General features: G+C 43.0%; 1 protein-coding gene across 1 annotated transcript in view; it reads right to left on the bottom strand.

Moving 5' to 3' along the window:
• Positions 1–22917, bottom strand: part of LOC143929785 (pancreatic lipase-related protein 2-like) — a 137734-nt gene extending 114817 nt beyond the window's left edge. Inside the window, exons 1-3 of the mRNA XM_077453763.1 lie at positions 22683–22917; positions 16361–17088; positions 16175–16285 (exon numbers count right to left, since the gene is read on the bottom strand). Of these exons, the coding sequence (XP_077309889.1) occupies positions 16175–16285; positions 16361–17088; positions 22683–22917 (1074 nt within the window). The remainder of the gene's footprint in view (positions 1–16174; positions 16286–16360; positions 17089–22682) is intronic.
• Between the last annotated feature and the right edge of the window lie 202 nt (positions 22918–23119).

Genomic DNA, 23119 nt, shown 5'->3' with positions numbered 1-23119 from the left:
CAATTTCTTTCACATTTAACAATGGTAGGGCCTTATGGCAGGGGGATTTCATTCTAGATTCGGATTTCCTTCTCTTCACTAATGAAGCAGGGTCGCATGGCTTTGCCGCAATTTGGCAGAAGCATTGGTGCTCTGAACGTTGGCATGGCTTTTGATTAGTAAAGGGTTACATTAAAAACATAGTCTTATTGGAATTATTTCCTATCATTGTTGCATTTGAGCTTTGTTCTTTCTTCCAAAATAAAATAATTTTGATATGTACAGATAATAAAGGAGTAATGTACGCTATTAATTGTCTAACATCCAAGTCTCCGCCAGTCATTGTCCTTATAAGATACCTGATTTTTAAATGCTTATGTTTGAACATATTGGTTAAAGGCTTTACATGTACCAGGTAAGGACAATGATTTGGCGGATGAATTGTCTCTTTCACAGGTGGAGTGTTTTTTCAAGCTACTTCTGGAGGCGGATCGTGTGGGACACTTCTGTCCAATCAATTTATGGGACCTGGACCTATTTCTATTTATATTATCAATTCTGCCTGATTTCTGTATATAAAAAAAAAAAAATAATAATAATTTTGAGTATGATAGGTGAACCGTTGGGTTCCTTGTCTGAGTTGTTGTTGCTGCCTGAACCATGGTGGTTGGGCTAGGTTTAAGTTTATTTTGTTGTTGCTGCCTGAGTCGTGGTGGCTGGGCTAGCTTTAAGTTTGTAAGGCCGCGTACACACGCGGGGACTGTTCGCCCAACTTTGTCCGTCAAACAGTTTCGGCAAACAGTCCGCTCAAAATAAGCATGGACGGACATGGCCACACACGACGGACGAACAGTTTGCTGAAACCGTGCGCGATGACGTGAACGGCACGTACGACGGGACGAAAAATACGACGTCCTATACACTGCATTATAACTTTCGGCGTGAAAATCCTTTCTGAGCATGCGCGCAACTTTGTTTGACGAACAAGCCTACACACGCGGGGACTGTCCGCTGAAACAAGGTTTCAGCGGACAGTTTTTCGGAATTTCCGAAAAACCTTGTTCAGCGGACTGTTCGCTGAAACTGTCCGCTGAAAGCCCACACACGAGCGGACTGTCCGCTGAAACTTGGTTTCAGCGGACAGTTTCAGCGAACAGTCCCCGCGTGTGTACGCGGCCTTACTGTTATTAAAGTTTCTTGGTTCTGCTTTTCTTCACGACAGCTACAATCTGTTTTTTTTTTTTTTTCAAATTTTGAATATTATCAATTCTTTGGCACCTTCTTCTTGGGCAGGATATCAGTCTGCTTGGTTTATGTATCAAGAATTTTTAAACATATTAGGTGAACCGTTGGGTTCCGTGTCTGAATTGCTGTTATTGAAGTTTCTTGGTTCTTTGTTTGAGCAGAATTATTCTTGGTCGTACATACATAAAACCCTGTCGGGAATTTATTTTTTCTTGAAATTAAATAACATGCCGTCTTGCATGCAGTATTTTTCTATAAAACAAGCTTTAAAAGGTTACAAAAGGAATAATTTTTATGCCTGATTCAAGGAAGCCCATCACTCCTCTAGTACTGGGTGAGCTTTGCTCCGTGACGGATAAAATTCGTTTTTTTCCTTTTGAATCGGTTCTTTTTCGGGCGTTTTTTTCAGTTATGTTTTTTGCGGCGCTTAGGGGTATCTGAGCTGGTTCAAATACACATGTCTGAAGTTATTTTTGAAAGTTCATTTAAAATTTTAATTAGCAGATCCAAAACGGATCAGGTAGGTAAAGGTAATTGGTTAACATTAGATATGTGTATGAGTACTAGCATTTGCCCGGTGGCTCTGATACGTCAATATTCTTCAATTAGGCCTTTGGGGTTTTCTAAGTTTTTCATTCATGAATCAGGGTTACCCCTTACTAAATACCAGTTCTTATGTGTTTTCAGGAGATGTTTGAAGGCCCTAAATTTAGATCAGGAACATTTATCGTCGCATTCTTTTCGGATTGGAGCAGCAACAGAGGCCGCTAGATTGGGTTTTGATGTTAGATCTATTAAACAGATTGGTAGATGGAAGTCGGATAGGTATTTGCTTTATATTCATCCTAACGCAATACTATGATTTATTTCAGATAACACTCGCATTGTGTGGATGATTGGACACTCCTTCATCTATTGGGCGAATTTGAGAGCTCAGCAATGAGTTTATACTAGCAATTTAGGATTGGATGCTTCTAAATTTAAGATTTGTTTGGTGTGGAAAGAGGGGAATGTTATGGTCAGACCTAAATTCTTTTATTTCACAATTTTCCCTCTCCGGATATCTTTATTATTCATCTAGGTGGTAATGATATTGGTTAGTGGTTACCGTAAAACTGTGGACCTTATTTTTCAGATTAGGAATGATCTACAGAAAATACAGTTATCATTTCCCAATTCAGTAGTGTTTTTTTCAGAAATTGTGCAGAGGATAGGTTGGCTTTCCTATACTTCTGTACGTCCTTTTGAGAAAATCAGGAGGAGAATGAGTAGGGCAGTATCCAAGTTGCTTTCAAGATTGGGAATGCTATCCTTTAGGCACACGGAGCTGGAAGGGGGTATCCCCGTCCTTTTCAGGCAGGATGGCATCCATCTGTCTGATATTGGCTTGGATATTTTCAATGTAGATTTAAGTTATTGTGTTAAGATGGCCGCGGGTTGGGGTTCTGTGGGCAGTTGGCCTTAGGTCCTCCTGCCCTTTTGGGTATTTTTTTGTTGCTGCCTGAGCTGTAGTGACTGGACTAGCTTTAAGTTTATTGGATGAGTTTTGATGAGTTATGTACAATATTTTGAAACCAGTAATAAACAACCGCGGCCATTATTATCCAAATACCTGTCTGCTTGTCTTATTTCAAGTTATTGAATAAAATTCCAGCCTGCTGTCCCATGACAGGAAAAGGGAGAGGGCAATTTCTTGCCCCCCCTTTTCTTCATGGGAGAGCGGCTGGATCAGCTGTTTCAAGTTCCCCCGCAGAGCCTGTGGCCAGCGGGGAAACAGCTGTTGGTCACATGTTTTTGAGGAGGGGTACAGGTGACCCCTCTTTATGACATGTGAAAAAGCCCAGGAAGAACTGGTTTAAACCAGTTTTCTTGGGGTTTGTGGGGCTATATAAAGGGAGTTCCGCTGAGGGGGCTCATTCACCTCAGAAGAAGAGCTGTGGTGTTCTCTCCCCTCCCTCCCTAAAAAATAAAAAACTTGCATTTAAATGTATTTTAATTTTGTATGGTATTGGTTATGTTAATTTATTTTGTTGTGGTTGTTGTTATGTGGTAAGTCACCTTTGCAAAAAAAAAAAAAGAGGTTAAGTATTGAGTTTGGTAAACAAATGAATAAATAAAATTTATATACAGAAATTGTAACAGCAAAGGGGGATAAGTTATGGCTTTTTACTTATAGTGTTTCAAGTTTTGGGTATTTTGTGTTGCTGCCTGAGCCGTAGTGACTGGTCTAGCTTTAAGTTTATTGGATGAGTTTTGATGAGTTATGTACAATATTTTGAAACCAGTAATAAACAACCACGGCCATTATTATCCAAATACCTGTTGTATTAATATGGCTGAACCAGAGTGACTCCATCTTTGTAAGTTCATATAGGATTAACTTGGGTTAACTTTACTGGCTGGCTTAGGTTCTGTATCTGCAGACTGTGGCAGTTTTTCTGTAAACATGCACATAAGGAAATATAGCTTGCATAGGCAGTTCTATGCTGTCTAAATAAAGAGATTGTGTCACAATATGTCTAGGCCACATATCCCATGGCTGTGATTCAGAAGCAGATGACATGAGTAATGATATGTAATGATATGTAATGATGGTGTGTAATGTACGCCTATGTATTAACCACACCCATGTTCTATGCAATAATTGGCTAATAAGGGTGCATATAAAGTGCAGCCCCTCCCACAATAAATTAGACAACTGCTGAAACTGTAACATCGGCTGGGCTTTTTCCTTGTTGTCTCCTAATGCTGCAGCATTAGTTAAAGGGTTTTGTGAGTATTGTAATTGCATTAGTTACACCTAGCTGGTTTTTGTTAGGTATATAGAAATACCATTTTAATCACAACAGAATGGAGGCACTCGCTGAGATTTTGGAATTTAGGAATTTAGGACTTGGCAGGGTGTGGTCAAACGTTGAAGCTTTGACAAACACAACCCTGGCCAGATAAATTTTAGTTAAGAGAATTGTGAGACGGACCAGGCTGTTAAGAAGTGGCTTATGAGAAGCCTATGTCCTTGGTGGGACTCTGTTTAAAAACCTAATATTAGGCTCCTTTAGGGAAGGAGAAGGGGAAAAAGGGGTAATGGGGCAATTACCAATTACTACCGGAACCCACAAAACTGCTACAAACTTTTGCTCTATCTGGCTTTTCTTGTCTATCGCATTTGCATTAAAGTAATAAGATATGTGTTGTGTGGGATACAGAGCTGTATGGAAGGTAAGGCAGCCCCTGTTTTCATTGTTATATGATGTCCCAAAAGGGGAAAATTAGATTAGAGTGAAGCAAATTTCCCTTGTTAAATTTCTCTGCTTGAGAAGTGCATAATTTGTTTGCATATGTTTAACATGTGTTTTGGTAACTCTTGGAAGGGTATCGGAATGGTATTTTTTGCAGGTTGTAAAATGTATGTGTTAGGTGGAAGGGGGTTGATTTTGACAGGTGGGTATTTTGGAAGAATGCCCAGGAGTGATGAGATTTAAGTAAGTAAGATGTTAATTAAGAATATCCTACAATTGTTGAGGGTAAAGTAAGTGAAGTTAGAAGGTAAAGGAGAGATTTGAGTTACTTATTAAAGGAAGGTGTGCATTTTGCAAGGTTTTTCAATGCATTGTTCTTTTTATATACAAGCCGGGTTTCAAAGCCATTTTAGAACTGACATAGGAGGAAGAAAAAAAAGTGAAGGAAAGTTACATTTAAAAATGGGAAGTTAGCAGAGCTTGTTTTGAGAGTTAAAAGGGACATTCTATTTGCGTTGAGGAAATGATTTTAAAGGACAGCCGGGATGGGAGGTTTTGGGCAGGTAAGGAAATTAACACAGAGAGAGTTTTGTTTAAAATAAGGATTTTTAAAGTGTCACAGCTAGTTTTATTTGGATTATCAGATAAAAGTTGTTGTTAAACAGGGGATGTTTTAGTGTAGACTTACCTTGTTTGTTTATTTGTGTGTCTGTTCGTTGATTATTTGTTTATTGTTGTTTGCTAAAGTTATAATGAGTTGGTACAGGTGGGTTGGTGGGATGTGCAGATCAGTGCAGATCCCTGTTTGGCAACGGGCACGGGAAAAGGTTCAACCAAGGGTAAAAAGAGAGAGAGCTGGTGGGGAGGCTAGAGACCTTGTTGAAAGCACCCCACCTCATGAAATGAGCAGCCCTGGTGCTGGGGTCTCGTGAGACTTTTGCGGGATTACGGTACCAGAGATTCATAGAGACATCAAGATGTTGGTTTATTGGGCAGTGATTAAATTGCTGCTGGATGCACTGACAGGGGGACATGGTTACTGTTTTGGGGGGTCTGAGTTAGGTAGAGGGAGAATATGAATCTTCCTGCTTCCCCCCTCGGATTCCCCCAGATTCTCTCATCGCTCTCTGATTCTCCACCTCTGAGCTGGTGGGTTTGGGGGTGTGAATTCTGACATGGATCTCTGGTGAGGCAAAAGGGTCGCAGTTTTATGGACTGACTGTTTCTGTCGGAGGGAGAACATGTTTAACCACTTCAATACAGGGCACTTAAACACCTTCCTGCCCAGACCAATTTTGAGCTTTCAGCGCTGTCGCACTTTGAATGACAATTGCGCGGTCATGCTACACTGTACCCAAATGAAATTTTTATCATTTTTTTCCCACAAATAGAGCTTTCTTTTGGTGGTATTTGATCACCTCTACGGTTTTTATTTTTTGCGCTACAAATAAAAAAATACCGAAAATTTTGGAAAAAAAAATGTTTTTTTTTGTTTCAGTTTCAAAACTTTGTAAATAAGTATGTTTTCTCCTTCACTGATGGGCACTGATGGGGCTACACTGATGGGCACTGATAAGGTGGCACTAATGGGCACCAATGTGGCACCAATGAAGTGGCACTGATAGGCGGCACTGATGGGCGACACGGATGGGCGACACGGATGGGCGACACGGACGGACACTGATAGGTGGCACAAATTGGCACAGATGGGCGGCACGGATGGGCATGGATAGGCGGCACAGATGGGCATGGATAGGCGGCACAGGTGGGCATGGATAGGCGGCACAGGTGGGCATGGATAGGCGGCACAGGTGGGCATGGATAGGCGGCACAGGTGGGCACTCATAGGCGGCACAGGTGGGCACTCAGGCGGCACAGGTGGGCACTCATAGGCGGCACAGGTGGGCACTCATAGGCGGCATCGGTGTTATAGTAATGGATGCCAATCAGTGCCAAACAATAATGCATGCCAATCAGTGATGCCCATTGTGGCCACTGATTGGCATCCATTATGGGCACTGATTGGCACCCATTGTGCTGACTGGCACCCTGGTGGTCTAGGGAGGATTATGGATTTTTATTACCTTTTCCCTGGTGGTCTAGTGGTGTCCCTGGTGGTCCAGTGTGGGCATCCTCGGGGGGGCTGTGCTGATAATCGATCAGCACAGACCCCCCCTGTCAGAGGAGCAGCCGATCGGCTCTCCTCTACTCGCGTCTGACAGACGCGAGTGAGGGAAAGCCGATCACCGGCTCTTCCCATTTACACTGTGATCAGCCGTGATTGGACACGGCTGATCACATGGTAAAGAGTCTCCGTCGGAGACTCTTTACCGAGATCGTAGTTGCCAGGTGTCAGACTGACACCCCGCAACAACGATCGCCGCGATGCGCGCCCCCGGGGGTGCGCAGCGGCTCATAATCCTAATCACGTCATATGACGTCCGGTTAGGATTATGAAACCACTTTGCCGCCGTCAATTTGTAATAGGGCGGGCGACAAGTGGTTAAACACTTCTCCCACGAATGTCTCTGCTTCATGGACTGTTTGTGGACTGTGGTTAGTGGCAGTCCTTGGGTCACAGTTCGCCCTGTGCCCTGTTCGCAGTTTTATAAGACGGACACATGGGTAGAGGGAACTGGTTAATGGAGAGAAATGCTTACCGTATATACTCGAGTATAGGCCGACCCGAATATAAGCCGAGGCCCCCAATTTACCCCCAAAAAAACTGGCAAACTTATTGACTCGTGTATAAGCCGAGGGTGAGACATGCCTGTCCATCCCTGTGTGTGTGTCCGTCCATCCCTGTGTGTCCGTCCATCCCTGTGTGTCCGTTCATCCCTGTGTGTCCGTCCATCCCTGTGTGTCCGTCCATCCCTGTGTGTCCGTCCATCCCTGTGTGTCCGTCCATCCCTGTGTGTGTGTGTGTCCATCCATCCATCCATCCCTGTGTGTGTGTGTCTCCATCCATCCATCCATCCATCCCTGTGTGTGTGTGTCTCCATCCATCCATCCATCCATCCCTGTGTGTGTGTGTCTCCATCCATCCATCCATCCCTGTGTGTGTCTCCGTGTGTGTGTGTGTGTGTGTGTGTGTGTGTGTGTGTGTCCAGCCTACCTGTGTCCCGAGCCTTTGTCCCGAGCCTCCGTCCCGTGCCTTGCCTCCGTCCCGTGCCGTGCCGTGCCTTGCCTCCGTCCCGTGTCGTGCCTTGCCTTGCCTCCGTCCCGTCCCGTCCCGTCCCGTCCCGGGCCGTGCCTTCCCTTGCCTCCGTCCCGTGCCCTCTTCGTCTGCGCCTCGGCGGCCATTGTAAAATTCAAAAGCCGCGCCTCCGCCTTCGCCTGTGATAGGCGGAACACTGAATTTCCCAGCAGCCTGTGTTCCGCCTATCACGGACATCGTATCATCCTCGTCCGTAGTACGAGGATGATACGATGTCCGTGATAGGCGGAACACAGGCTGCTGGGAAATTCAGTGTTCCGCCTATCACAGGCGAAGGCGGCGCCGGAGGCGCGGCTTTTGAATTATAGAATGGCCGCTGTCTGTCTGCTCGACACGCTGATCGAGCGGGCAGACAGCGATGACTCGAGTATAAGCCGAGGGGGGCACTTTCAGCCTCAAAAAAGAGGCTGAAAATCTCGGCTTATACTCGAGTATATACGGTAATTTTATGTGTATGTGAATTTTTGTCTTGTCTTGGAATTTCAATTTAGAGTATAAGATTGTTTTTGCTTTCTGAATTCAGATAGATGGTTGGGTAGTTGATATATGTCCTATGATCCTGCCAAGACAGAGAGCGTTGCTAAAGTGGGCAGGTGAAAGGGACAGAGTAGGGTACTCATCTGTATTTTGTTTCAGGTGGAAGAGGGGAACAAACTTCAACTATATTTTCACCACAGGTTTTGTGGGGAGTATATTTTTATATTTGTATTCCATAGTCAGCGAGTCAGGGACTTGCTGAAGTGGAAAATTAATGTTAAAGAAGGATCTGATTCAGAAAAGTTATCTATAAAAGATACATGTTTATTGTTAAAATGTTGCAACTAGTGTCAGTCTATTCATGAAATGTGTTGGGCATATACTAAGCCAATATTTACTCCATAGTAAATTGGTACAATTAAAAGGGGAATGTGACATGTCACTGATAAAATTACCAAATGTTTTTTTTAAGTAATCTGATCAGATGCAAATTTTTAGAGTCTGATTTTAAGACTATTTTGGGTGTGGTTGCCTATCCTTACATTATTAGAGTTGAAGTGTGTTTTTTTCTGATAACAGCAGATGTGCTATATTCGTGCAGGTTGTTTTGATGGTGTTTAAGCTGTATTAACAATGATTTTTTAGAAGTATTGATTTTGACAGGGTTGAGAATATTATAATTAAGAGCCCAGAATTCGAATGTAAATAAAAGGGAAGTTGTATATTCCAGGCGCTACGCCAGAGGAATTGTGGTTAGTAAAGAAAAAGAGAAGTAACTGTGTTGTGTAATTCTGGACACTAGAGAGAAAAATATTAAGGTTTGAAGGTGTTATGAATGGAATGGCCAGATGAATGTGGGATGAGATAGAGTTGTTGTATGTGTGTCTGGAATGTGCACAACAAGGTGTCTTATATTGTGTTTAGGCCCATGTTATACTTTCCCTAAAAGTTTGGGGTTAAATTAAATTAAAAGAATTGATAAAGGGATTTTGGTAAAGGAAGGGTGAAAATTTGAAATAATGTTTGAAGAAATTAAATTACTGTAATCAAGATACATTGCTGCGTATATTGAGTCCATGGGGTACTAAAATGTGATGGGAAGGATTTATTTGAAATAAGCAATCAGAATGACTATTCTGGATATCTAACTTCTGAATTACCAGGGTGTCAGTCATAGAGTGTTGATGATGAAATGTTGTTTATACATCAATGTTTTGTTTGTTGCTGATGATCAGACATATTTGCAAAGTTGGGAGACTTCTGAGTCAGAATATGTGTTTGGGTAAAATGTTCTGTGCTAAGTCCCTTGGGTCCACTTGGATTCCGGGAATAGAAGAAACTAAAGAGGTTTAAGTTTTGTTGAAGTTCTGCTATAATACTGGATTTGGAAAAATGTTTAGTTAAATACATTGAAGCTATATAATGAAAACCCTTGCTGAGAAACATTTTCATTCCTGCATGTTTTACTTATGTTTGAGTCAATTGAGAATATTATTTTTAATATCTCCAATGGTTAAGGCCTGAATTGATCAGGTAGATTCTGTGACTACTCATGTCGGATGAGGAGTATCTGCCCCAGCCAGCCTGCATTCACCCACAGCCCTATTCACATGAAGAAATGCCCACCCCAGTCATACCCTACACCCCATCCATACCCTGCCCTATATCCTGTCCGAGTGAAGTGATGACTACAGCTTTAACATGGAAATCTTTGTTGTTCATCTTTGTTGTTCAAATACCATAGGAGGTGCTCAGATGACTAAAGGCGGACTCCGGCTGGAAACTGTTCCTGCGAATGATACCTCAAGGAGGAGCCACATGACGCAAACCTGGGGTACAAAATTCCTGTGAGCACCACATGAAAAAGATCCAGATGTGCCAGCCGAAAGTCCCTGGTCTCGCCCAACGCTTCAGTTCCACTCTGTCTGTGGATATCAAGTTCTGTCCTTACAAAGAGGCAGTGTTTTGGGGTAGAGAATTCCTGTCTGTACATATGAGTGATCACAGAATTGAACTAAAAGGTTTTGGAAATAGTTGAGCAGAATGAGAGTTATAATGTGGACATTTCTTTTTCCTTCCTTTTCTGCAAATCTAATGGACATTCAGAAGCCATCCAAGAGACTTTTCTTTTTGAGTATTTCTTTGGGACTATTTTTATTTGGCCTAAAGGCTATCATGCCCCTCCCACTTGTTTCTATGGACTGTCACGCCCCTTCCTCCCTTTTGCATTCCATGGTCAATTGCTATGCAGCTGAGATTAGATGTTTGTTGTTTCCTATTTTTGCATGCTTAGAAGGTGATCCGGGTGAGGGTCAGGGGGTAATATTGGGATTGTTGTTGTAGTGTGTCCAGGACATGCTCGACCATCTCAGTGTATACTGTTTGAAGGGATGCTGGCATAGGCACTGTATTGTATATGTATTGGTTCACATGTCATCTACCAGGCTCTGTGTTCTAGGGGGAGCCTTAAGGTTATATGTGGCCTACCCGATAAAATCACTAGTAACACACTCATTGGACATAGAGGGGATGTGCATTCAGAATCTGCAGGAACTCCACAGTGCTCGACACCTTAGATCGTGCCCTACGTCACACTTCATGCATGCCTCTGGCCCCCATACTGAGATGGCCAAGCTACTTTCACAGCTTGCTTTTGCAGGATTCTCAGAGGGTGCCCAACAGGTCCTTAAGCAGACAGCCATTGGCCTTGGACAACAGCACGTACATTTGTTGTGGAAGACCATGCCATCCATGGATTCTGAATGATTCCAGGGGATGGTGTTACTTGACCCCATTGGTTCTGATAGTGGTTATTCTCAGGGACAGTGAGGAACATCACTTGCTCAAGGCTAGTGTTCATCCTGGGTGCCTCCTCAAACACTGTTAAGCTAGGTCATTGTTTCTGGAAATGAACATGACCTGGGCATGATTCCTCTCAGGAGCCTGAGGGGGTATTGACATGATGAAAAAGCTAAATAATTGCTTGGGAGCCCCCTGGGTAACATGGAGCGGTTTGGTCTCAATGCTGAATCCTGGATTAATCCTGGATTGGGGATATTGCAATCTGTGTTGTACTGATTTTGCTTATGGTATTACTTTTATATGCCTGCTTCAGGTTTATTATGTGCATGGTTTCCGAGGTATTTGACCTTCCAACCCAGCTGCAGCTAATAGAGTATATCTTAACTTTTACTATGGCCACCGGGATGAGTATGTCACAGTGAGAAGAAGTAAGTCATGTTCGTGGTTTGTCATGACTTAGAGGGGATTGTAGTAATATGGCTGAACCAGAGTGACTCCATCTTTGTAAGTTCATATAGGATTAACTTGGGTTAACTTTACTGGCTGGCTTAGGTTCTATATCTGCAGACTGTGGCAGTTTTTCTGTAAACATGCACATAAGGAAATATAGCTTGCATAGGCAGTCTCGTTCTATGCTGTCTAAATAAAGAGATTGTGTCACAATATGTCTGGGCCACATATCCCATGACTGTGATTCAGAAGCAGATGACATGAGTAATGATATGTAAATGATATGTAATGATGGTGTGTAATGTACGCCTATGTATTAACCACACCCATGTTCTATGCAATGATTGGCTGGTAAGGGTGCATATAAAGTGCAACCCCTCCCACAATAAATTAGACAACTGCTGAAACTGCTGCAGCATTGTCTCCTAATGCTGCAGCATTAGTTAAAGTTTTTCGTGAGTATTGTAATTGCGTTAGTTACACCTAGCTGGTTTTTGTCAGGTATATAGAAATACCATTTTAATCACAACACCTGTCTGCTTGTCTTATTTCAAGTTATTCAATAAAATTCCAGCCTGCTGTCCCATGAAAACTACAGGAGATGGTTAGAGACCCGATACAGATGTTCTTGGTAACTAAAAACATGCTGCAGAAGAGAGTTAGAGACTGCAAGAGATCAATGCCGTTCTAATCCCTTTTCAAATGAATGATCAAATTCACAGCCACTACTGGAGTCTACCTTTTGTGGCCATTGGGCTGAAGAATAGGCAACAGAATTATAAACATCACATTGTACTCTATGATCCAAAATCAATGAGGCTGATTGATTAGTAAAATACACACAATAAGAAATGATAGACAGATTGCGTTCTTCCATGTCGGATCCGGCACCTTCAATATAAGTATTAAGACGGCTATAATTCATAAATTGTATTATACACAGACCAAAGTCTTTATATTATCTATCTATCTATCTATCTATCTATCTATCTATATATATATATATATATATATATATATATACATATATACACATCTCACAAAAGTGGGTACACCCCTCACATTTTTATATTCATATATTTACATGTGACAACACTGAGGAAATTACACTTTGCTACAATGTAAAGTATCAAGTATACAGCTTGTATAACAGTGTAAATTTACTGTCCCCTCAAAATAACTCAACACACAGCCATTAATGTCTAAACCGCTGGCAACAAAGGCGAGTACACCCCTATGTCCAAATTGGGCCAAAAGTGTCAATATTTTGTGTGGCCACCAATTTTTTCCAGCACTGCCTTAACTCTCTTATGTATGGAGTTCACCAGAGCTTCACAGGTTGCCCCTGGAGTCCTCTTCCTGTCCTGTTAAAGGGTCTTGGCAATCTTCTTATAGCCTAGGCCAGTGATGGCGAACCTTGGCACCCCAGATGTTTTGGAACTACATTTCCCATGATGCTTAGGCACTCTGCAGTGTATTTGAGCATCATGGGAAACGTAGTTCCAAAACATCTGGGGTGCTAAGGTTCGCCATCAATGGCCTAGGCCATCTTCATGTAGAGCAACAATTATTTTTTTCAGATCCCCAGAGAGTTCTTTGCCACGAGGTGCCATTTTGGACTTTCAGTGACCAGTAAAAGAGAGTAAGAGCAATAACACCAAATTTAACACACCTGCTCCCCATTCACCCCTGAGACCTTGTAATACTAACAAGTCACATGACACCGGGGAGGGAAAATGGTTAATTGTCCCCAATTTTGAAATTTTTTACTCATTTGGTTGCCAGCGGTTTAGACATTAATGGCTGTGTGTTGAGTTATTTTGAGGGGACAGCAAATTTACACTGTTATACAAGCTGTGCACTCACTACTTTACATTGTAGCAAAGTATAATTTCTTCAGTGTTGCCACATGAAAACATTTAATAAAATATTTACAAAAATTTGAGGGTTATAATCACTTTTGTGAGATACTGGGGGTTATTTACAAAAGGCAAATCCACTTTGCACTGCAAGCGCACTTGGAAGTGCAGTCGCTCTAAATCTAAGGGGTAGATCTGAAATGAGGGCAAGCTCTGCTGATTTTATCATCCAATCATGTGCAAGCTAAAATGCTGTTTGTTATTTTCCTTGCATGCCCCCCTTGGATCTACAGCGACTTTACTTCCAAGCGCACTTGCAGTGCAAAGTGGATTTTCCTTTAGTAAATAACCCCCACTGTATATATCTAATAACAAAAATCATTTTTATTTAAATACAGAGACTGAGGTCTGATAAATTGTTTATGATTCATCTAATTTGCAATTCAAAATCGTCATCCAGCACAGCCTCTCTTTCATTTTTATTTTGAAACTACATTTTAAATTTTTGGGTTAATCATCTTTGTATTGCTGTTTGATTTTTAAGTAATTTTTCTTCAGGATCCTGTGAAAGTTGTCCAAAGTAAGGAAGAATACACTCAAGAATTGAGCTAAAATTCATAATATGTATAATTATACAGGATTTACATAGCCCCAACAGTTTGCTCATCGCTTTACAATGTGAGGACAGACAGTACATTTACAATACAATTAAATACAGGAGGAATCAGAGGGCCCTGCTCATTAGAGCTTACAATATAGGAGTAATTATGCACACAAATACATTTTTGTCTAAATCGCAAATTCAAAATCACCATTCAGCAAAGTTAATCTTTCCTGTGCCACTTTTATTTTGTAGTTCATTTTTCAAATTTTGGGTTAATCATCGTTGTATAACCCATGACATATGTAGGGCCAAAGTCCAGTGACCTGATAACCTTATACCACTACCCGGACACTACTCCCTTATTAACAAATGACTTGACAAGGTGTGGAGTAAATGGCCAGCCGGCCTTTTATTAATAAAATGTAAAGTTTAATAAATAACCTTTTTAACTTTTACACTGTCACTTCAAACTCCTTTAAATGGGTCATGAATAGGGGAAACCACAAACCACTGGTCACTGTGAACAGCTACCTTGAACTCTTGCCTCCAGTCGGAAACCCCAGACTCGGAGGCGGTACCCAACCAGTCACAGTGACCTACCCTTTTTTAACCCTTCCGGGTTAACCCCTCTTAACCCGGAAGTACAATAACCACCCCCATGCCATGGATGGGTACTACATGTTCCATACATGTACCTCTCCTTCTCCTCTTCCAGCGACCCAAAAGACTGCCACAGCACAAAAGGGGTAACCCGTTACCCTTGCGTGCACCTCCACACCTTGAGCCCTCTCTGAATTCCCTCCTGCAACCCCATTGACCACAAGTCAGCCCATACGTCTGTCAGGTGGACCCCGTCACTCCTCAAATACCTCCATGTGTCCACTTCTAACTCCCTGTGGTGGATGGAAAGGCCAACATTCCTGATAAAGAACCTGCTGACCTCTTTTTTTACTTTTATTCTGGCCCTGTCCACCTTTTTATCTGACCCCGCCAGCTGGCAAGACCTCCTCCCCACCATGTTGGACCACACCATTGCCATGTGTGGATAAAGCAGCTTTGAGCCTCAAAAAAACAAAAAAAACAAAACAAAACAAAAAAAATCACACGTAATGTCCCCGATCAGTTCCCTCATGGATCTGGCTCCCATATCATTGCCCCCTACGTGTAAGAGCAATACATCTGGGGCCCTGTTCAGCCGGGAAAACCTGTGACCCTCGCCCAGTACCCTGATCCACCGGACCTGCGCCTCCTGTCTGGATATATGCAGTTGCCTGCCGTTCGGTCGAACGTGAGCTCTCATGGCCCCCCAGTAGACGTATGAATGGCCAAGTATCCACACCAGGCCAACTTCCTGACCTGTAAACGGCAACCAACAACCACCATGTGCAATGCAATACCACCATGACTTAACAACCCAAATAGTTATGAGCCCCCTGCTATACCAACAGCTGTGGGCGGACATATAATTTAAACCTATCAGGATCCCACCTGCCAATACACCTAACCACCTCCTGACTCAAACCTGCCCTGGACGCCTCCATAGCTGCCCCTACGCGGAACGAATGTGAGGAAAAAGTAATTGGATCGAACCCGACCAAGGTGATGCACTTCCGAAATACAGCGACTAATTGGAACCTTGAGAGGGAGGACCCATCATCGTGTATGAACAAGGAACCCGCAACCTGTGGTCGCATCTCCCAGAAACTCCTTAACGCCCTTACCAGGCAAATGCTGGACTCTGCGATCCTGCCGACCTCTAATTGACACCCCCCTCCCACTCTGATCAGTCTTAGATCTCCTGATCCAGATTCTGAGGTGCTCTTGTCCGACTTCAACATCGCCCACCATCAGACCCCCCTTGTACTCTTTTTGACGGACTTCCCAACTTGCCCACGCGCACCGCCCCAAAAAACGCCATCACAAACGCCGCTCTGAATAAAGCTTGCTCGTAACCCGAGCTGCAAACCTTTTCCACTGTTGTACATAAAACCTGAAGCATGTCGAATGAGACAGGGCACCTGCTGTCCCTCCTCTTATGAGCTTTCCTATACCCCTTCACCGCTTGTTTAATTCAAAAATCTTTGGTGTAGCCCCTTTGCCCTTGGCACTTAAATAGAAATGCCAAACCTGTTAGTTTCCGATCAATAGCTGCGGGTGAGACACCAGTCTCTAACCCCCTGCTGATAAAATAAAGTACGGCATGGGACACACCCAGATCCTCGGTGGACATGCCGATCCTGGTCAGGCACTCAAACCAGTCGCTCCATACCTTTAAGTATGCATTTCACGCGGCCGTACTCACAGATTGCTTGATGCACTTTGCTGCAGTCCCAATGCTATGCTCCACATCCAGTTGGGACAGGTGACCCCGTGTTGCTCCGTCTCTGGTGCCAACTGCAAGGAGCCTGTCCCACTGAAAACGAGACAAATGGTCAGTCAAAGTGTTATCAATCCCTGGCAAGTGCACAGCATAAATGAATGTATTCACCTGCAAGCAACTCAGCACCAAATGCCTTAATAGCCTGACCACCGGAACAGATGCCACCGTCAGCCTGTTGATCACTTGTACCACCCCCATGTTGTCGCAGTTGAATCGCACCTTCAGGTTGCGGAACGATTCCCCCCAAATCTCCATGGCCACAACAATTGGAAATAATTCCAACAGGACCAGGTTCTTTAGCACCCCCGCCTCATCCCACTCAGGTGGCCATCGCGCTGCACACCACTGTCCTTTGAAGAAGGCCCCGAACCCAGTGAAAAGCTCCAGATCACAGTTGCCGACCGGGCCTGACATCCACAGAGCGCACCCATTAAAAGGCTCTAGGAAGTCGTGCCATACCCGTAAATCCTCCCTGTGCTCTTTATTAAGACTCAGAAAGTGTGTGGGAGACCGAACTCCTGCAGTTACCGAGGACAGCCGGCGGCAGAAGACCCTTCCCATTGGAATAATGTGGCAGGCAAAGTTCAGTTTCCCTAGCAGCGATTGAAGTTGATGCAGTGTTAATTTGCACTTTCCCCTGGTCCCCCGAACTTCCTCCTGAAGCTTTTCCAGCTTGTCCCTCAGCAATCGGCATTCCATCTTTACTGAGTCTATTTCTAGGCCTAGAAATGTGATGGTCGCCGTAGGGCCCTCCGTCTTCTTCGGAACCAGAGGGACCCCGAACCGTTCAGCCAGGTGTTCAAACGTTCCCAGTAGGAATGCGCAGGTATTGGAGCCTGCCGGGCCAACACATAAAAAATCATCCAAGTAATGCAGGACCAAGTTGATGCCCGAAACATCCCAGACTGCCCACTTCAGAAAGGAGCTGAACTTTTTGAAAAGAACACACGAGAACAACCCATCGGCAGGGACCTGTCCACGTAGTATCCTCCCTCCCATGTGCAGCCCAGTAGCCCGAAAGCTATCCGGGTGAACTGGTAACAGGCGGAACACCGACTCGATGTCTGACTTGGCCATCAGTGCCCCTTGACCATATCGCCGTACCCAGGCGACCGCCGCATCGAAGGAGGTGTATGTTACTGCACACTCCTTGGGAGAATTAGAATCGTTGACAGACCCCCCTTTTGAAAATTAACAAAAATAGGAGAGTCGCCCTGGGACTTTAAATGAGGTGGTCACAGTTAGCCACTGAGTAACATGAGTAATAGTAGTATAAATGTTTATTAAAATAATTGTACATACATAGATAATATAGCATACTGGCTCAGCCAATGGATTTGCACAAAGTAAAAAGAATACATCAATTTAATACAAACATTATACAATGCAGTATATACTAATGCACGCATCAGATGACCCGACACGCATTTCGCAAGATCATTGCTCGCTCATCAGGGGAGGATGCGGATCAAGTGTATCTAAATAGACAAAAAGATGTGTCACAGTAGTTAATGTAAGAACAATGGCAGAATGGGCCAGAGCAAAACGGCCCTATACTTAACAATGAACGAAACCAGTGTTTCCATCGCTGAACCCCCAAATGGATGGCAGCAGCCAGAGTATGGCACGGGAGTTGAGGGGGAGAGGACTAACACAGATACCCCCAAGGGGGGTGCCAGGCGGCAGACATGGCATGGGTGAAGGTGAATGGTCCTAATTGTCTCAGTATTCAACTTGATAGATATCAGCTGTAAACATAGATGTATTTTTTTTTTTTTATATATTAATCTTTATTAAATTTTTTACACCTTATACAGACATCCTTTTAGTCATTTTAAAAATAACACAAAGTTACCAATAATCCAATACAAGTTCCTTCCGTTCAAGAGTCTGAGATTTAAGGAAGGGGGGAGTCATGTATATGTATCCATACTCCGATAATAGATAACAAAATGAAAACAATATCTAAACAATACCATAACACCCCAACATCCCTCCTCATCTATTTTTCACTTCCTTCATTTTTCCTATTTAATTAACCCCCCCCCTCCTTTCCTCCCTTTCTATCCCTTCATCCCCCCCTCCCCTCCAGTGTTGTATTGATACTTTTGCCCTTCCGTGTGTTTCTCTTCTTTTCTTTTCACCTTTCCCTTTAGAACTAATTACTTAAAGTGATTCCAATACCCTTATCCCTCTCTTCCCTGCTCCCTCCCACCTCCCCCCCCCCACCTTATCCTCTTCCTTTGGTTATTGTAGTTTATACTGGGGTATGCATCTCCTCTATCCAATCTCGCCAGTTTTTATTAAACTCTTAAGTTATTTCGTTTTGCATATACTGCTCTCTCCTTACATAGGTATTCATTTACAGCTCTCACCCAATCTTCTACTGTGGGGGCTAGGTTTGATTGCCATCTCCTAGCGATCATCCTCCTGGCTTGAAATAAACCTCTTAGAATTACAATAGTTACTCCCTTTCTCTCTGCTCTCTCATTTCTGTATCCTAAAATACACACCACAGCATTTAATTCTATCACGGTCCCGAAAATTCTACTTAATGTCTCTACTACTCCTTTCCAATATCGAAATAATTTAGGACACTTCCAGAGCATGTGTATTAAGTTTCCCATCCACCCACACCTGGGACAGCTATCGTCTGCTCTTTTACCAAATCTAAATAGTCTCTGGGGGGTGTAGTATGCTCTGTTAATCACCATCAGGTGTGATATCTTATGGGGGGGGGGGGGACCGAAATCTTTGGGCATGCCTCTAGGATCGTTTTCCACTGTGACTGTGTTATATTACCTACGTCTAGCTCCCATTTCTCCTTCTCAACCCTACTTTTCCTCTCACAATTAATCTGTTTATCTAACTGGGAGTAAAATTTTGATATTAATCCTTTGGTGGGTCCTGCTTGTGCTACCAGTTGTATCAACGGCAATTCTTCCCATACCAATAATAAATTTCCAAACTGGGTCTTTAGGGCATGTCTCACTTGTATATATGCATAGAATGAGTTTTGTGGTAGCTTGAATTCTTTTTGCAGTTCTTCAAAAGTTTTAATACCCCTGCCTCCATATAAACGGTTCAACCTTTCAATACCACATTTTTCCCATTCTAAGATTTTACCAACCCGCCATAATTCTTGTAGCTTCCTATTATTCCAAAGAGGTGTATACTTTGTTATTTCCCTATATCCCATTTTTTTTTTAACCATATCCCATATCTTTAACATCATTTTTACTGTAGGACATCTATACTGCAATGAATCTGCTTCCAAGGTCTCAATCAGCGTCCTATGTGGGGAGCCTGTTAAGACAAGTCTCCCATTTGGGGTTCCTCCATTCACCACTTCGATTCCCCCTAGCTGTTGTAATTGTGATGACCAGAAATAACACTCCGGGTACGGGACTGCAAAGCCTCCTTCCTCTACCGGTAGCTGAAGCATCCGCAATCGCAATCTGGCCTGTCCTCCCTTCCATATTAATTCCCTGAACAACATCTCGATCTTATTGAACCAACTTCTATTAATCCATATTGGGGTATTATGCAGTATATATAGAAGTTGGGGCATCCAGATCATTTTTATCAGATTACATCTGCCAGCCACCGATAGAGGCAGTCGCTTCCATATAGCAATTTTTTGTTTAAACTTAACTAATAATGGGGCTAAATTATGACTTATAAATTGCTTGGGATCCTTTGTCAGAATAATTCCAAGGTATTTCAACTTGTCCACTATTGACATTTGGGGGACTCCCAGGGCTGTTTGCTGATCAACTGGGTCCATAGGGAGACATTCCGACTTTTCCCAATTAATCTCCAGCCCTGTGAAACCACTAAACTCCTGCACTATTCCTATTGCTTTTATCAATGAGTGTCTCATATCACCCAGAAATAACAAAATATCATCTGCATAAAGCGCAATTTTTTCCTCCCCAGTTTTTCTCAAAAAACCAACTATCTCCCGATTTGCTCTAATTGCACAGGCCAAGGGCTCTATAGCAAGGGCGAAGAGTAGGGGTGACAATGGACACCCCTGCCTCGTTCCTCTCCCAAACTCTATTTTATCGGAAAGCTCATTATTGATTTTTAGTCTTGCACTGGGTTTATCATATAACATCCTAATCCAACCGATAAAGGAAGGACCCAAACCAAATTTCTCCAATACTTTCCATATATATCCCCATTCTACGCTGTCAAATGCTTTTGTTACATCTAGTGCCACAACTGCTCCCGAAGTGTCATTATCTGTTGGGATCTGTAAATTCAAAAAGGCTCTCCTAATATTCATGCTGGTTGACCTGTTGGCTATGAACCCCGTTTGGTCCATGTGCACTAATCTTGCTATAACTCGGTTAAGCCTAGTTGCTAATACCTTAGCCAGTATCTTTGCATCAGTGCACAGGAGAGAAATTGGTCTGTACGCTGCTACATTTAATGGATCCTTGCCTTCCTTGTACAGCAAGATTATAACTGCCTCCATCATTGATAGGGGCAATTTACCCTCCCCAATTACTCCTCTTAGTGTCTCCAGAAGTTCAGGAAGCAGTATCTCACCATAGTTTTTATATACTTCAATCGGCAGCCCGTCCGGCCCGGGCAATTTTTGGTTTGACATGCTTGCGACTGCTTCCTGAAGTTCTTTCAAAGTTATTGGGGCTTCCAATTCTTCTCTTTCTTCTTGTTTCAAACATGGTACCTCTAAGTGACCTAGAAATGTCTCCATCTGCTCATCCATCCCCACTTTCTGTGCAGTGTATAATTTTTTATAGTATTCTCTAAATGCTTGACATATACTCCCAGTTTCCGTTGTAACCTCCCATTGTCCTAATCACCGGTATTGAAGATGGACCAGAATTACTCTTCACCAATTGTACTAACATTTTTCCCATACTTTCCCCTTCTGCAAAAGAGACTTGACGATAGAACATATGTTGTAACTCCGCTTTTTTCAAAGTCATTAACCTAAATGCTTCTTGTTTATCTAGCCAAATTTTTTCTTTTCCCAGGGTAGGGTCACTAATATAGTCCCTTTCAGCCTCTAACACTTCTCTCCCTATTCTTGCCTCCTGCTCTCTCGACTTTCTATTAATTTTTGCTATAGATTGAATCAGGAGACCCCTCAAAAATGCTTTCAGAGCATCCCATAGTATCCCTGATGTTACTGTACCACGGTTGTTTTTTAAAAATTCTTTTAGTTCCACCTGGATTCTCTCTGGACCTTCTTCTGTCTCTTTTTTTATTAGTTCTAACCAAAGCGGGTTCAATTTCCATACCTTCTGTCCCCTTCGTTCACTCATTTTTAAAGCTACTGTCACTGGGGAATGATCTGATATCCCCCTGGGCCGATATTCAATCTTTTTCACCAACTGTAGGGCCAGGTCATTCCCCAGTATCATATCTATTCTGGACAATGTGGAATGCGAGGCCGAACGGCAGCTATACTGCTGGGCTCCCGGATTCCCCGTTCTCCATAAGTCCAGTAGTCCTACTTCTTCCATGTACTGACCCAGCCTCCCCTGCCCAGCCGGTTCCACCAGTATCTTTTCTGGAAATCTATCCATTTTAGTATCTAAAACCGTGTTGAAATCCCCTACTATTATAATAGGAATTCCATCTACCCCCAGTAGAAATTCATATAATTTAAACAGCATTTCCATTTTGAATGGTGGGGGGATATAGATATTTGCCAACACACATTCTCTGTTCTCAATTAAACAATGTAAAAATATATATTTACCCTTTTCATCTTGGCTGACCCGCTTACAGGCAAAATTCAACCCTGTTCTTACCATGACACTCACCCCTCTACTATATGACGAGTATACAGAGTGATATTGATATTGATATTTTCTATTCTGCAGCCGATGTATTGTATCTCTAATTAAGTGGGTCTCCTACAGACAGACCAACCCAGCTCCATATCCCTCCATCATGGAAAACACCGCTTTTTGTTTCACCTGTGTCCCTCACATTCCAGGAGCCTATCTTAATTTTCCCATCCTGCATTCACAGAGTAAACAAACAGAAAAGGAGAAAAAAAAGGAGAGAGGGAGAGATAACGAGGCGGGGAGTATTTCTAAAAAAGACAGAGATTAAAATCCCTTTATACCCCAGTTCCTTCCATCTCCCCCCTACCTTCTTTATTAAATTATACCAAACTTCCAAAACCTTGATCCCCACTAAGATAACAAATTTACTGACCATCACCGCTATTTCATCTATTATATATCTCCTAATGTGAGTTATGCTGTATAATTGTTTATTACAATTTTTCCCCGTGTAACCGATAAGTTTTCCTTGTTTTTTACCTCCACATATTTTGTGTCTTTTCTTTATTTGAGTTATCTCCTGAACCCCATTCATTAGTGCAAACACATTTTTTTTTCCCCCAACCTCCCCCATATTTTTCCCTCCCCTCCCATCCAACCTTCTTGATGTCCACTGTGTGCTATGTTTATTCGGCAGGGCTCGGAGGCTCGAAGGCATTCGGCGTTGGTCGGAGGTGCTCGTATGTCTTCGGCCGTATTCGCTGGGGTTCGGGACCCGGAAGTAAGCGGAAATCCCCGAGGGCTCAGCTCGGTAATACAGTTGTATGACGTCACTCCTCCTCCCATCCGGCTTCGGTGAATAGCTCCAGCCCTCCTCACACTGCGTCCAGCCATAGCACTAACCACACCACGCTCTCCTCATGGGGTCTGGGAGGAAGTTACACACGGCGTCTCACATCTCTCACTCACTCCACTCTGCCTTACACATCCGGTCACACCCCCCGTAAACATAGATGTATATGTCTCAGTGATTTGCCAAATTTAGTAGGATGAACAACAAGTTATATAATGTAGTAAAAAACATTTATATAAAAGA

This window comes from Lithobates pipiens, unplaced genomic scaffold (genome assembly GCF_037356315.1).
Source record: "Lithobates pipiens isolate NorthernLeopardFrog02 unplaced genomic scaffold, aLitPip1_a1.2 Scaffold_25, whole genome shotgun sequence".
NCBI classification, from domain to species: domain Eukaryota; kingdom Metazoa; phylum Chordata; class Amphibia; order Anura; family Ranidae; genus Lithobates; species Lithobates pipiens.
The sequence above is the reverse complement of the archived record's forward strand: the minus strand, read 5'-3'. Positions and strand labels throughout refer to the sequence as shown.